Consider the following 14,634-nt stretch of genomic DNA (forward strand, 5'->3'; position numbering starts at 1 on the left):
TATCGGTATTTTTTACTAAATTTTGTGAAGTGACTAAATGTAGCTTTAACGATTCACCTTAAGATTTTTTTTTACAATATAATTTCCTAAGTCTATTTAATATCTTCATTATCATAAAAACCAATCTATATCCATCTTAACTCCACATCTACCACTCTTAGAGGGATGAAATTTATTTATCCCTCCTAGCACTTGGTAGACCCGGAATTAAGATGGATCCAAGCTGATAGAATTTCCCCTTTAAATAGTCTATGCTCACATGAATACCATGGTATTACCATGGGTTATCATAAACTTGGAGCTTAAAAACTACTATTAGTAATTTATAAAAATTAATAAAATTAATAATTGATTTTTATTTTTATTTTAACCAAGTTAAAATGTTTAAGTGACATTAAATTACAAGATCCATTTTTACTCTTGATCTACCATGCCCCGAGAGGGATCAAATATTTTTTCACTCTATGTTAGTTTGCATATCACGATATTTGATTCAGAGTAAAGATGGATCTAGGCTAGTTTTTAATTCCCCCCTTTAAATAGGCTACATTCCATGTGAATACCATGGGTCAATACCATGTGTCATCTTTATTTTTATTAATACTAATATTAGGGTTAATAATGTTTTTTTGCATGGTATTAATAATAATTTGGCCCATGGTATTTGGCTCATAGGCTTCACCTAAATATAACACATTTTTTGAGTGTTTGTAAATATAAGGTGGCTTATGGAGTAAATATAAAAAATATTTTATTTATTTACCATACCTCTCGTTTATTTATATTTTTATTAATTTACCATACCTCTTTTGTAAATATGGTATTTGACCCATAAGATTCAATTAAATAAAACCTCTTTTTTGAGCCTTTTTAAATAGAAAGAGGTTTTATTTATTTACCATACCTATAGTTTATTTATATTTATATTTATTTACCATTCCTTTGAAGTATAAAAAGAGGTTTTATTTATTTACCATATCTCCACTTTATTTATATTTTTATTTATTTACACGCTTGCGTGTTCATAAATATAAGGTGACATATGGAGTAAATATAAAAAAAATGTTTTATTTATTTACCATACCTCTCATTTATTTATATTTTTATTAATTTACCATACCTCTTTTATAAATATGGTATTTGGCCCATATGATTCACTTAAATGAAACCTCGTTTTTGAGCCTTTTGAAATAGAAAGAGGGTTATGGACTAAATTTAAAAAGAGGTTTTATTTATTTACCATACCTCTAGTTTATTTGTATTTTTATTTATTTACCATACCTCCATTGTATTTATATTTATATTTATAACTATCATAAATACATTTTCTTGAAAATGAGGGCGAATGGAAGATTGTAACTCCTAATTTCAAGGGCTAAATTTACTTTTTTTACCCTCTCCGTTAAACTAAGGTGGGCTAACCTCCATACCTACTTTTTTTATAAAATAAATTTGAGGCGATTTGTAACAATGTACTATGATGCAAAATATTCGCCCAATAAAAATATAAAACCCCTTAATTTAGCTCAAGGGTGAAAATTTGCCCCTAAAATTTTCCATGTAGCAGAGAAGTCCGACAGAATGGACATGAAAGAGGAGGCTTCTTTGATAGATGGGAGGCCCATGAGAAGGGTATCATCCACAAATTGTTGGTGCGTAGATGGGGGAGCAAAGGCATGGGGTTGGAGACCAAAGAGCTTATTTTCTTGCAAGGCAGTAGAGATAGAGCGGCTTAGCCCTTCAGCCATTATAACAAAGAGGAAGGGAGAGATTGGATCCCCTTGCCTGATACCCCTAGAAGGATTAAAGGGTTGCGAAGGGGATCCATTCATGAGGATGGAGAAAAAAGCTCCTGACACCATAGCCATGATCCACTTGATGTTGTCTTTGTGGAACCCAAACGCTACCAGGACCTGTCTCATATAGTTCTAGCTAATTTTGTCAAAGGCTTTGGACATATCTAGCTGAATCATCATACCTGGTTTTTTTTGGGATTTAAGAGAGTGGATAAGCTCATGAGAGAGGATGATACTATCCATGATTTTCCTTCCTTCCACATAGCCAAATTGTTGATGGGAGATGAGGAGAGGGAGGATGACTTTAATTCGATTGGCGAGAACTTTGGAGATTATTTTGTAGATGACATTGCAAAGGGCTATGGGCCTAAATTTGTCTGGGGAATCAGCAGAAATGCCCTTGGAAATCAGAGTTAGGAAGGTGGAGTTAAGGGCTTTAAGGACATACTTCTGAATTCGAGATTCTTCCACAAGGGCATGCACTTCCAAATTGATGATAGGCCAACAAGCTTTGTAGAAATCAATGGTGAAACCATCCGGACCTGGTGCTTTGCCATTGGGCATTCCCATGACCACATATTCCACTTCCTGGAGGGAGAATTTCCTTAGGAGCATTTTGTTATGATCCTCCGTTAGGATTTTGGGGATATGCTTGGTGATTTTTTTGATGTCCTGATCCTGGTCATTCCTTGGCTCTTTGAGAAGAGAGCTGAAATAGTGATTGAGCTCTGTTTCCAACTCCTCTTGAGAGTGAATGAGATGACCATCTTGGTTCTTCAAAGCTAGAATTCTGTTGTTTCTCCTATGATGTATCATTGCTTTATGGAAAAAAGTCGTGTTCCTTTCCCCACATTTCAGCCAATTTATTCTGGATTTTTGTTGCCACAACTTTTCTTCCTGGATGGCTCTTTCCTCCCAGATTTGTTGTAGTCTTTGTTCCTCTTGCTTACTATTCTCTGTTAGCCCTTCTTCAATTATGTTTTGTTGGAGAAGTTCCAATTGATGCTCCAAGTTTTTTTTATCCGTGATGATGTTGCCAAATGTTTCTCTGTTCCATTTTTTGATTTCCTCTTTGATATGTTTTAACTTTTGTTGGAACGTATACATTTTGTTTCCAGTTCTGATGGGAGTGTAAGTCCACCATTGTTTAATTTTTCCCATGGAGTCTTGGTGATCCAACCAGATTTATTTATTTATTTTTATTTTATTTTATTTTATTTATTTTTATTTTTATTTATTATTTATTATTATTATTATTATTATTTATTATTATTTATTATTATTATTATTATTATTATTATTTTATTATTATTATTATTATTATTTATTTTATTTTATTTTATTTTATTTTTTATTTATTTATTTATTTTTTTGACTTTAACGGTTATGTTTTTTATTGATTGGCGGCAAAACAGCTACCGCATGCTGGATACATTGAAATAGTTCCTCAAATTTCTTGATCCTCAGAAATTTTGTTACATGGCAAATCCATGGACAAGCTTTGATTCTTAAACTTCTTTTAGGGAAAAACGCAGAGACTCTGCCTGAGGATCTGGACATTCTTAAGGGAGCGATTGTCCACACATCCAATGGCTGTTACCTGTTGCTCCTGGGAGATTGCAGAAGTTGGCTTGCTTAAACCTGAAATGTGAGATGCTGACCACTAACTCGACTACCTGTAAGACCACTCGGATCTGGGTTTCTTCAATCTGGCAGTTGAAATGTCGACTTCCCTCTCTAATCATCAATCACACGTATGCCTCAGGACGTTTTTGAAGAGTTGTAATGCAATTTCCTTGGGCAAACAACCTGCTGTGTCTGACTTATTTAATCCGATGCTTTAATAGGCTCGTAGTTTAGATCAGCTTGCTCTAATACTTGTTTCGAACTTCCCTTTGCAGTAGACCGGACGGTGGAACCGATGGAGTTGGGACGAACTATCACAGGATCTTCTTTCTGAAGTTAATCCAAAATCTGGAAATGAATGAGTTACTGACCGATTCAACAAGCTTGAGAATTGACAAACAGAGGAGGAATCCGAAATTTGCTGCCGTTCTTGGCTTTCTTCCAACAAGGGATTGGGAAACCAGAAAAAGACTCTTTTGTTTCTTTCAGGAGCTCACCTGTACCGTGTATTCAACCAAACAGTCACACAACGTCCAAGACAGTTCAAGGTTCTGTTGGAAACAGAGCATAAGAGACTGCCAGATACAGGGATTCCAAAATAATAACTTATCATGAATGCCTGCCCTTGGAGCTAGTTGAGACAAGGTAACTGGAACAGCAAAGCCTGATGGGAATCCAAGATTGATGTCTTAGTAGCTGATCCCATATACATCAAGTATCAATTTCCTGGTAAAACCTGTTAAGGGATGATACAGAGAGAATCAATCGAATTGACTGAGAGGGTTCTTTGGCTTTTTGCTGAGCCAAGGTTGGCTTCCGAATCTGCCTCAGAGTTTAGCTGCCTCAGGATGTGGTAGAAGGAAATTTTCCGAAACTTAGCCAACATGGGTCTAATTTTCTTGAGAATATGGTCTAAATGGATCTGCAAAGGATTTGACTGTGAATTCATTGCTTGGATGATAAGCCGAGAATCTCCAAAGACCGTCAGTGATTGAATATTCCATTTAAGAGCAAGAGTCAGTCCCTGCCACAAAGCTAGAGCCTCTGCTCTATTGTTTGATTCGATTCCTAGACCCCAATGAAACCTGAGTAAAGAAGTGCCATCAGGTTTCAGAAGAACTCCGCCTCCACCCGCAGCGCCAGGGTTGCCCTTAGAGTGTAGGAATTTACAGGGTAAGTTCCTCAGAAAGAATACCAAAAGGACACCGCTCACAACCAGATCTCAAATCAATACACCAGTATTTTTGACGTGGTTAAAACCCTCAGAGTGCAAGGAGGGAAACAGTCCACGGCCTGTCCCAACGTGGGTACAGACAATTTATTAATCAAAGAATGAAAATTTACATAAGCTTCTCTCATGCACGGATTACCCGAACAATGACCCTCCATGCGCTTTAAATAGAACTCATGGACCAATCGGGTGTCAAGCCACGGATCAAGTGTCGATAATACCGAGGTGAGAGTGAACCGTCGGATCACTACATATCGTGACCGTCGGATTGTAAGTTACAATATGTACAACGGTAAAGAAAGACACTTTACCTAACTCTATACCTAACTCTAAACTAGACCAAGTTGATCTTAACTATATCCTATGTGTCGGAATATCCTAACATCCCCCCTTAAGAACAACTTGGGATAGGATTGAAGGATTTACAAATATGACACAATAGGAGAAGGAAGGAGGCACTAGAGCCTATCCCCCCTTAGTGACAACTTCCTGAACTCTAAGCATATATCGAAGTTTAGTGAGCTTCGCCTCTGTGAGAGCCTTTGTGAAGATGTCTGCAATCTGATCATCTGTTGGACAATATTGTACTTCAAGAGCATGGTCATGAATGAGTTTTCTGATGAAGTGCATGTGTAGTTCGATGTGTTTGCTGCGCTGATGCTGGACTGGATCTTTGCATAGCTGAATGGCACTTTGATTATCACACCAAAGGGAGGTTGGATGCTGCTGCTCAAAGCCAAACTCTGATAGGATCTGACGAAGCCATAAGGCTTCCTTACTAGCTTCCACGGCACCACGATACTCTGCTTCTGCTGACGAAAGAGAAATGGCAGCCTGTTTCTTACAAGCCCATGTAATAGGTCCTGAACCAAGAGTGAAGACATAACCGGCAGTAGACTTCCGATCATCAGGGTCACCAGCCCAATCAGAATCAGTGAAACCAACTAACAGAGGAGCTGCTTTGGCACTGTAATGAATCCCAAACTGTACTGTACCTCGAACATAACGAAGTATTCTTTTGGCTGCTTTCCAGTGACTTTCACGGGGGTTTTGCATAAAACGAGCAACAAGGCCAACAGCAAAGGAAAGATCAGGACGAGTATGGGTTAAGTACAAGAGTTTTCCTACAAGTTGACGGTATAAGGTAGCATCAACTTCAGGAGAAGAACAAGAGACTGAAAGTTTGACTCCAGACTGAAAGGGAGAAGGGGCTGGCTTACAGTCTTCCATGTGAAAATGACGAAGAATATCACAAGCATACTTGGACTGGGAAAGGGAAATACCCTCCTTGGATTGCAAGACTTGAAGACCGAGAAAATAGTGTAAGTGTCCTAAGTCTGTCATTTCAAATTTCTTTTTAAGGATAGACTTCACATGGTTTATAAGGTTGGGATCACTACCAGTAAGGATAAGATCATCAACATAAAGAACAAGGATGATAAGAGAGTCACCCACTTTCTTGGTGTAGACAGTATTGTCAGAATGACACCTAGAAAAGCCAGATTCTAAAAGAAAGCTATCCATTTTGGCATACCAAGCCCGAGGAGCCTGCTTGAGACCATAAAGGGATTTCTTAAGTCGACACACAAGGCTTGAGTCTGTTTGTATGAAGCCAATGGGTTGTTCCATATAGATTTCTTCCTGCAAGTCCCCATGCAAGAAGGCAGATTTAACATCCATTTGATGGACTTCCCATTTTAAAGAGGCAGCAAGGGAAAGAACAAGGCGGATAGAGTTCATTTTGGCAACAGGGCGAAGGTTTCAGTGTAGTCAATTCCTTCAACCTGTGAAAAGCCCTTAGCAACAAGACGAGCTTTATGTTTATCAATTTTGCCATCTGGTCCATACTTGGTTCTGTAAACCCATTTACATCTTACAAGTTTTCGTCCCGTTGGTAGAGGAACAAGATCCCATGTATCATTTGTCATCAATGACTGATATTCTTCATTCATAGCTGCTTCCCAATGTGGATGGCCTGAAGCTTCTGCAAAAGTGTCAGGATCATGATTTACTGGAGCTTGAGCCAGTAAAGAAGAGGCTCTTTCAAACTGAGAACGTGTACGTCGCTGATCTGTAGGATCACCGGCAAGATCACCTGCTGCATCTCGAGTAGCACGGACCCATCTTGGAAGTTGAGGATCCTGAGAAGGTGGGGGAGGATTGTCATCCTCACTTTCATCATCTGAAGAAGAAATGTTTTCAAAAGTAGAAGAGATAGGAAGAGGTGGCACATCCGCCGGACTAGGCTCGCAGGCCGATTTATTTTCATCAAATTTTACATCTCTTCTAATGATAACATTTTTGGACTTAAATGGAATAAGTCTGTAACCTTTTACATCTTCAGAATATCCAACAAAAGTGCATTTCTCACTCTTAGGTTCTAAAGCTTTATGCTTTTCATCTGGAATATGGGCCCATGCTTCACTTCCAAACACACGAAAGTGACTTACATCTGGTTTAATGGAACTCCAAGCTTCTTCTGGAGTGATATTCTCTAGAACCTTAGTAGGAGTGCGATTGATTATATAATTTGCACAATTAATTGCTTCGGCCCAAAAACTAAGACTGAGTCCTTTAGATTGCAGCATACAATTAGCCATTTCCTTTAAGGTGCGATTTTTCCTTTCAGCTACACCATTTTGTTGTGGAGTGTATGGAACAATATGTTGCATTTGAATTCCATTTTCAGTGCAAAAGTTGATGAATGTGTTTTTAACATATTCTCCACCATTATCAGTTCGTAGCTTAAGAATTTGATGTCCAGATTGTTTTTCAACAAAGGCTTTGAAGGCCAAAAAAGTGTTAAATACTTCGCTCTTGAGTTTTAAGAAGTATACCCAAGTGCGTCTGGAGAAATCATCAATGAAGGTTAAGAAGTACTTGCAACCAGAGAATGAAGCAACAGGAAGAGGACCACATAAATCACTGTGCACAAGCTGTAAAGGGGCTGAGGCGTGCCAAGAGGCACGTTTGTCAAAACTGTCGCGATGATGTTTTCCGAGTACACATCCGGAACAAACACCATCTCTGCAAGATATCATAGGAAGACCTGTCACCATATTTTCTTTACATAGATGCTGAAGGGAGCGATAGTTTAAGTGACCAAATCGCTCATGCCAAAGTTTGCTCACTTCATCATTATGAGCAACAAATGCTGAGGGAAGATTTGATGACCCAAAGTTGTGAAACTTATACAACCTTGTGGAATCATCAGCAAGACCAGTAGCTAGAATCTGTTTAGGATCTTTTAGATCCTTGATTACAACATCATGAGGTGAAAATTCAACAATTTTGCCTTCACCTGAATGAGTTATCTGATAGACAGATAGAAGGTTGGAGGATAAGGTTGGAACACATAATACATCATTAAACTGACCATTGTCTAGATGAACAGTTCCAGTCCCTACAACACTAAGAGATCTATCATCACCAACATATATATATTTGGTGTTACAATCTTTTAAAGAAGAAAACATGGCTTGGTTTTTGGCCATGTGATAAGAGGCTCCAGAATCAATGAGCCACTCATGAGAATGAGAAGAAGAAGAAGATACATTTAAAGCATAACCAGACTGAGATGATTGACAACGACATGCAGAAAGTGCCATTCCGGAAGTTGAAGTTGGAGTAGGCTCCACATGGATGTTATGTTTCTTCATTGCGGCTTCCAAGGCTTCCATCTTCTTAAAGCATTTAGATTCTAAGTGGCCATCTCGATTACAAAAGTTACAATGTCTGTCAGTCCTCTTCCATTTGTTTTTATTGGTCTTGTCATTTTGCTGAAATGATCTTTCATCTTGAGGCTGAGTTGGTTTAGGACCATTCCTTTGAGGATAAGACTTCTTAGGATTCTTTGAATTTGGTTGCTGCTGGGCGGCTAACGCTTTCGAGGAAGAGTTTCCAAGATTAAGAAGACCAAGGTGTAAGAGTTTTTCTTGTTCTCTTATTAAGGAATCACAAAAGGAGTCAAAGGAAGGGGGTTTGTAGTCTTTGCCTTGACAAATGAAAGCTTCCCTTGTAGAATGGAAAGTGGAAACAAATACAGAGTAGGCTGGTCCCAACTTAGTAAGGATGGAATAAATAAGGTTACCATCTTCTTTCTTAACTTTAACACCTTCCAAGAGATATCTAAGGGTCTTGAATTTGGACAAGAAATCTTCAATGCAAGAAAAATTATTAGGATCCAAAGTAAGCAACTCATTCTCAAGTTGATGGGCTCTAATTTCATTTTTAATCCCAAAAACTTTAGCAAGTTTTTCTAATGCTTCATGAGGAGTTTCAATTTCTGCAATGTGGAATCTAAGATCAGGAGAAACAGACATTCCTATCAAACCACGTGCTTGATCTTGTCTATTTTCCCATTTTTCGGCCTTGTCTTCATCTTTGGGTTTCTTCTCTTGGTCTGTGGCTATTTTGAAGAGACCTTTACTTCTAAGTAAATCTCCCATGTAGGCTACCCATTGGAAGTAGTTAGTGCTGTCAAGAATGACTTGGCATGGACTTTCCATTTTTTGAAAAAAAACCTGAAGCTGAAGATGCTGAAAGTAAGTGGTCCAATGGATAGATCTCGAAAAAATAGGCGGTTTTAAAAAAAAACGGCTCTGAAAAAGGCTTCCGGATGAAGAAGTTATGGCTTTTTGAAAAAAAATTGTTGACGTTGCCGGCAAAGTGCGCGAATGTGCGGGAATGAAAAAATCCGCCCCCACAAAATGGAGACTTGAACCCAAGACCTCTACTCTCTTAAAAAGTCTTTGAACCAATTGATCTATACAAAATATTTGAGAGAGAGAGAGAGAGAGAGAGAGGGGGGGGGGGGGCCTCGATTTGCGTGCTTGCCTTGGGAAGGCTCTTTTCCCCTACAAAACACAAAACACAAAACCCAACACGAATATGCAAAGAAAAACGAACCTTACGGCTCAAAGTTAGCTTTAGCCAAAAAACTAGAATTTTAAAAAAAAATCTGAAAGTTAGCTTTTAACCGAAAAACTAAATATTTTTCTCAATGTTTCTGATTTTCCAAGATCACACTAAGGTGCAGGGAAAAGAGCATACGCATGAGAAAAATCCTTTCTTTCTGTTTCTGATTTGCCCAGATCGCACAGAGTCGCAGGGCAAAGAGCATACGCAGAAATGAAAGGTATAGATCCGGGAAAAAAAAGGCTAAATAAACCGAAACCGAAATAAGCAGAGAGAAAATGACAGTAAACTGCAAAAAAAACACTGTATACCTCCCGATCTGAAAAATGACGCAGCTAGGGCTACCGGAAACCTTTTCGCGTGAAACGAAAGGGGTTCCTCACTGAAACAAATGCTCCGAACGCAACAGAGCAGTCCTCTCGGCCCGAAAGCAGTCAGAAACAGCAGATCTAGGAAACGACAGCCGCATGCAGTTCTATCGGCTTCAGATTTGGATCACCAACGGACGCGGCCCTCAAATAGCTCCGATACCATGTAGGAATTTACAGGGTAAGTTCCTCAGAAAGAATACCAAAAGGACACCGCTCACAACCAGATCTCAAATCAATACACCAGTATTTTTGACGTGGTTAAAACCCTCAGAGTGCAAGGAGGGAAACAGTCCACGGCCTGTCCCAACGTGGGTACAGACAATTTATTAATCAAAGAATGAAAATTTACATAAGCTTCTCTCATGCACGGATTACCCGAACAATGACCCTCCATGCGCTTTAAATAGAACTCATGGACCAATCGGGTGTCAAGCCACGGATCAAGTGTCGATAATACCGAGGTGAGAGTGAACCGTCGGATCACTACATATCGTGACCGTCGGATTGTAAGTTACAATATGTACAACGGTAAAGAAAGACACTTTACCTAACTCTATACCTAACTCTAAACTAGACCAAGTTGATCTTAACTATATCCTATGTGTCGGAATATCCTAACATAGAGGCCCCGTCGAAGAATAGACAGTGGTCATCAAGGGCCGATCTCCACTTTAGAAATTCCTGTTCTTCTAGGCGAATTTCCCACATAGCGTGGCAAGGGGCTGGGTTAATAGAGATGGATTGATTTTTTGGGACAATATCTTTCAGCCAGAGCTCCTCCTCACTGTCAAGCTTCGCTTCATTCCTTAAGGCTGGCTTAGCTTCCAATGTTTCTCCCAATATAGCTTTGATTTTGGAAATTACGCTGTTTGCTGTGCAAAATTCTCCTCTAAAAATTCTGTTATTCCTTTCCAGCCATAACTTCCAGCATATGAATTTGGGTGTCCACATCCATGCAGTCTTTAGCAGATTTTTTTTATTGAGGCAAAAGGGTGATAGCTTGGCCCACTCATGGAGCAGATTTGACACATTACTTGGCAGCTCAAACTTGTTCATTCTTGAACTCAGAACCCCCTTCCAAACTGTCTTGGCAAATGGGCACAGCAACAGCAGGTGATCAGCTGATTCTTCCTCTGATATACATAATGGGCATCTGGTTGGCCCTTCCATTCCCCGCTTTCTCAGGTTGTCTCCTGTCAGAACACTGTTATGGGCAAGCGTCCAGCTGAAGAAGTCGATTTTTGGGAGAGAAGGGAAGCTCCATATGAATTTCCATTGCGTTGGGTCTGGAGGAACATTCGGAACAACAATCAAACTTTTGTATCCTTCAGCTACCGAGAAGATACCAGTATGGGAGCCCCACCCTCTTTTGTCCTTGGCTGATGCTGACAGAGGAGATTTCCCTTGCAGTTTGTCTAACAGTAAAGAAGCTTCTGAATGCAAATGATGTGGAACCTCTCCTAGATTCCAGTTGTCCCATCTTCTGTCAACATCCTCCGTCCAGTTGGATATGTCCCAAAGGGTTTCCTTATTGTTGGAGTGCAGCCATAGTTTAATATTTGCTAGGCCTTCTATTTGGTGTAGTGGCTGGTCTCCAAGAATCTGATCTTTCCAAATTCTAATTTTCTTCCCATTGCCTGGGATCCAGTAGAGATTGGGATTGAAGTTCTCAAGAGCTGCGATACAAAGCTTGGATATAGGGGAACCTTTGGAGTTTTTTGGGGGGAATTCCAGACATCTCAGTCGTTGACCTTGAAAGTATTTCTTCCACAGAACTTTTTTGCTCCAGCTTATTTTCCCTGCCACAATATTCCACAAAATTTTTGAGCCTAGAGCGAGGTTTTGAGCAGCCAAATCTCTCATTTGCAGACCTCCTTCTATGAATGGTTTCTTAATGGTATCCCAATTTACTAAATGAAGTCTTCTTTCATTGTTTTTCCCCCCTTCCCACAGGAACCGCCTCAGCAATCCTTCCATTTTACTGAGAAAGGTTTTGGGGGCAAGGAGAATGGAGTGCTGATAGAGAGGCATGCTTGTTAGGACAGATTTTATAAGAATTGTTTTCCCAGCAGTGTTCAGCCAGGAGGCTCCCCAGGCTTGTATTCTGAGCTTTAGCTTGTCCAGCAAGGGCATCCAATGGACGACTTTAGGGTTGGTTCTGAAAATTGGGATCCCAAGATATTTGAATGATTCCCAGTCCTGACAGATTTTCATTTCCAGAAGCCTAGCTATGTCAGCGAGATTTTTGGCTGAGCAGTTCCAGCCATAGATTGTGCTTTTTGAGTAGTTTATTTTACTGCCGGATGCTTCCTTGTAGATGTCCAGTTCCTTTTTGAAAGATCTGGCCGAATTAATGCTCGCTCCACCTAGCAGCAGAGTATCGTCGGCAAATTGGGCATGGTTTATATCTTTGACATTATGCACCATTCTAAGGCCTGGCAGAGTTTGGACTTGCTGGCAGGAATCAAGCTGGAAACTAAGAACTGAGGCTTGAATAGCATAGAGCAGAGGGGACAGCGGACATCCTTGTCTTAATCCCCTGGAAGCTGTAAAGAATTCAGTCGATCGACCATTAACCAACGGTGCAATCCAAGGAGAGGCAATGCATGCTTTCACCCAATTTATGAAGTTTATTGAGAAGCCCATTTTCATCATAACAACAAACAGAAAGTCGTGCCTCACCCTGTCGAAGGCATTAGCCAAATCTAGTTTTATTACCATTCCTTTCTCTTTTCTCTGGCCACTTGAATGAACTGCCTCTTGAACCAGCACTATATTATCCAGGATCTTTCTTCCTTTGATGAAGCCTCCTTGGTTCTCCGGTATGATGTCCGGCAAAATATTCTTGAGTCGATTGGAAATTATTTTGGTAATCAGTTTATAGCTAGTGTTGCACAATGAAATGGGTCGAAATCTACTGAAATCTGAGGCTCCTTTCTCTTTCGGAATCAAAGCAAGGAAGGCTGAATTGGTACTGCCTCCTATCTTTGCGCAGAGTTGGGACTTCCTGGCCATTCTCAGAAGGTCTTTTTTGATAGTTGACCAGCAGGTTTGGAAGAACCTAGCAGTGAACCCATCAGGCCCTGGCGCTTTGTCCGGTTCCATGCCATCCACGGCTTTCTTGAGTTCATCCATGCTGATCGGAGCAGTCAGCATATTATTGACAGAGTCTTTCACACAATGAGGGATCAGATTATACGGATAGGCTTGAGGATCTATAGGATGGTCCTCTGGCGCTGAGTAGAGATCTTTAAAAAAGGAGAATGCTGCTCTCTTGATACCTTCAAAATCATTAACCACGGCCTCTTGGAATCGGATTTCTGAAACATTTTTGAATTGCTTTCTAGCTTCGGCATGCCTGTGGAAAAAACTAGTATTTTTGTCGCCGGCCTGTAACCATAAATTTCTAGATTTTTGTCTCCAATACTCTTCTTCGTCCCTACTAGCTTTATGAAGGGCTTTTTGCAGCTCAACTTCTTTTTGGAGTAGACTTTGGGTAATAACTGAATCCTCCATTGATGATTGGTGAACAGCAAGGTTTTCTACAGACTCTTTTCTCTTGACAGCAGGTGTTTTCAAAGTTTTAGCCCACTCCTTGAGTCTTCTCTTAAGAGCCCGCAACTTTTCTTCCCACACGAAGGAGGGGGATCCCTGTATTTTCCGATTCCATACTTCAGAAACCACCTCATTGAAACCCTCTTGCTGAATCCACAGTGGGCTAAATCTAAATGGAATTGGACCCAGAGAAACATTCATGGAGAGCTCGAGACTTATGGGTTTATGATCGGAAGTGCAGTTGGGCAGAATTTTGGATGAAGCCATAAGCCCATTAGTTAGAAAGGTGGCTTGGACAAGGAATCTGTCCAATCTAGCAGCTATATGGTTGGGGCCTAGTCTTTTATTAGACCAAGTGTATTTCCCAGCTGATGGTTTGATGTCCTCCAAATCCCAGCCAATCATGATATCTTCTACCCATTCTCTGGCCGGATCCCTTACAGGGGAACCTCCTTTTTTCTCTTCAGCAGCTAGAGTAACGTTCAGATCCCCTGCAATAATGATGTTTTCTGGGTTGTGCAAAACAAGAAATGACTGGAGCGAATCCCAACAAATTTTTTTCTCCGATGGAGAGACCAGAGCATAAAGGTTAAATATACTTACTTGTTGGCCAGAATCTTTGTGAAGGAGCTGAGTGAAAATCCAGTGCTGGCAACTTTCTTCCTGAATCAAGTCGTATTTGGAACTGTCCCAGAAGGAGGCAATCCCACCAGAGGCACCTCTAGCACTGACAGCTCTACCAGGGCCTTTGCGCCAAAATGTTTTGCTGGATTGGAGGAGAAGAGTGTCCTCCAGTTTTGTCTCCTGGATGAGAAAGATTTCAGGCATATGCAACCTCACAATATCTTTCAGGGCCTCTTCTTTCAGCCTGCTACCTAATCCTCTGCAATTCCAGGAGACGTATTTCATTATTTATTGGAGAGGGGGGGAGTGGCTCCTTTTGGAGCCTTGTTATGCTTGCGCCCGGATCTTGTGTTCATCATTCCCTTTAGAGTTTTCTGAGAACCTTGGAGAACATCCATGTAGGTTTTCTCCTCTCTCTGTTTCTTCTTGGATTTTCGGCCCCTGGTCGATTTGATAGGAGTGATTTGTGAGCTGTCTGATTCGGAGTCTCTTTCTTCTGATTCTTCCCCTGAAT

General features: G+C 40.2%; 1 protein-coding gene across 1 annotated transcript in view; it reads right to left on the reverse strand.

Annotated features, from left to right (window-relative positions):
* Positions 1-14,405, reverse strand: part of LOC149229129 (uncharacterized) — a 69,359-nt gene extending 54,954 nt beyond the window's left edge. The window contains exons 1-2 of the mRNA XM_089380959.1: positions 14,100-14,405; positions 10,976-13,643 (exon numbers count right to left, since the gene is read on the reverse strand). Coding sequence (XP_089237085.1) covers positions 10,976-13,643; positions 14,100-14,405 — 2,974 coding nt within the window. The remainder of the gene's footprint in view (positions 1-10,975; positions 13,644-14,099) is intronic.
* Between the last annotated feature and the right edge of the window lie 229 nt (positions 14,406-14,634).

This window comes from Pinus tabuliformis, chromosome J, assembly GCF_031772625.1.
Source record: "Pinus tabuliformis cultivar Carrire ecotype Pingquan chromosome J, CPIR1, whole genome shotgun sequence".
NCBI lineage: Eukaryota > Viridiplantae > Streptophyta > Pinopsida > Pinales > Pinaceae > Pinus > Pinus tabuliformis.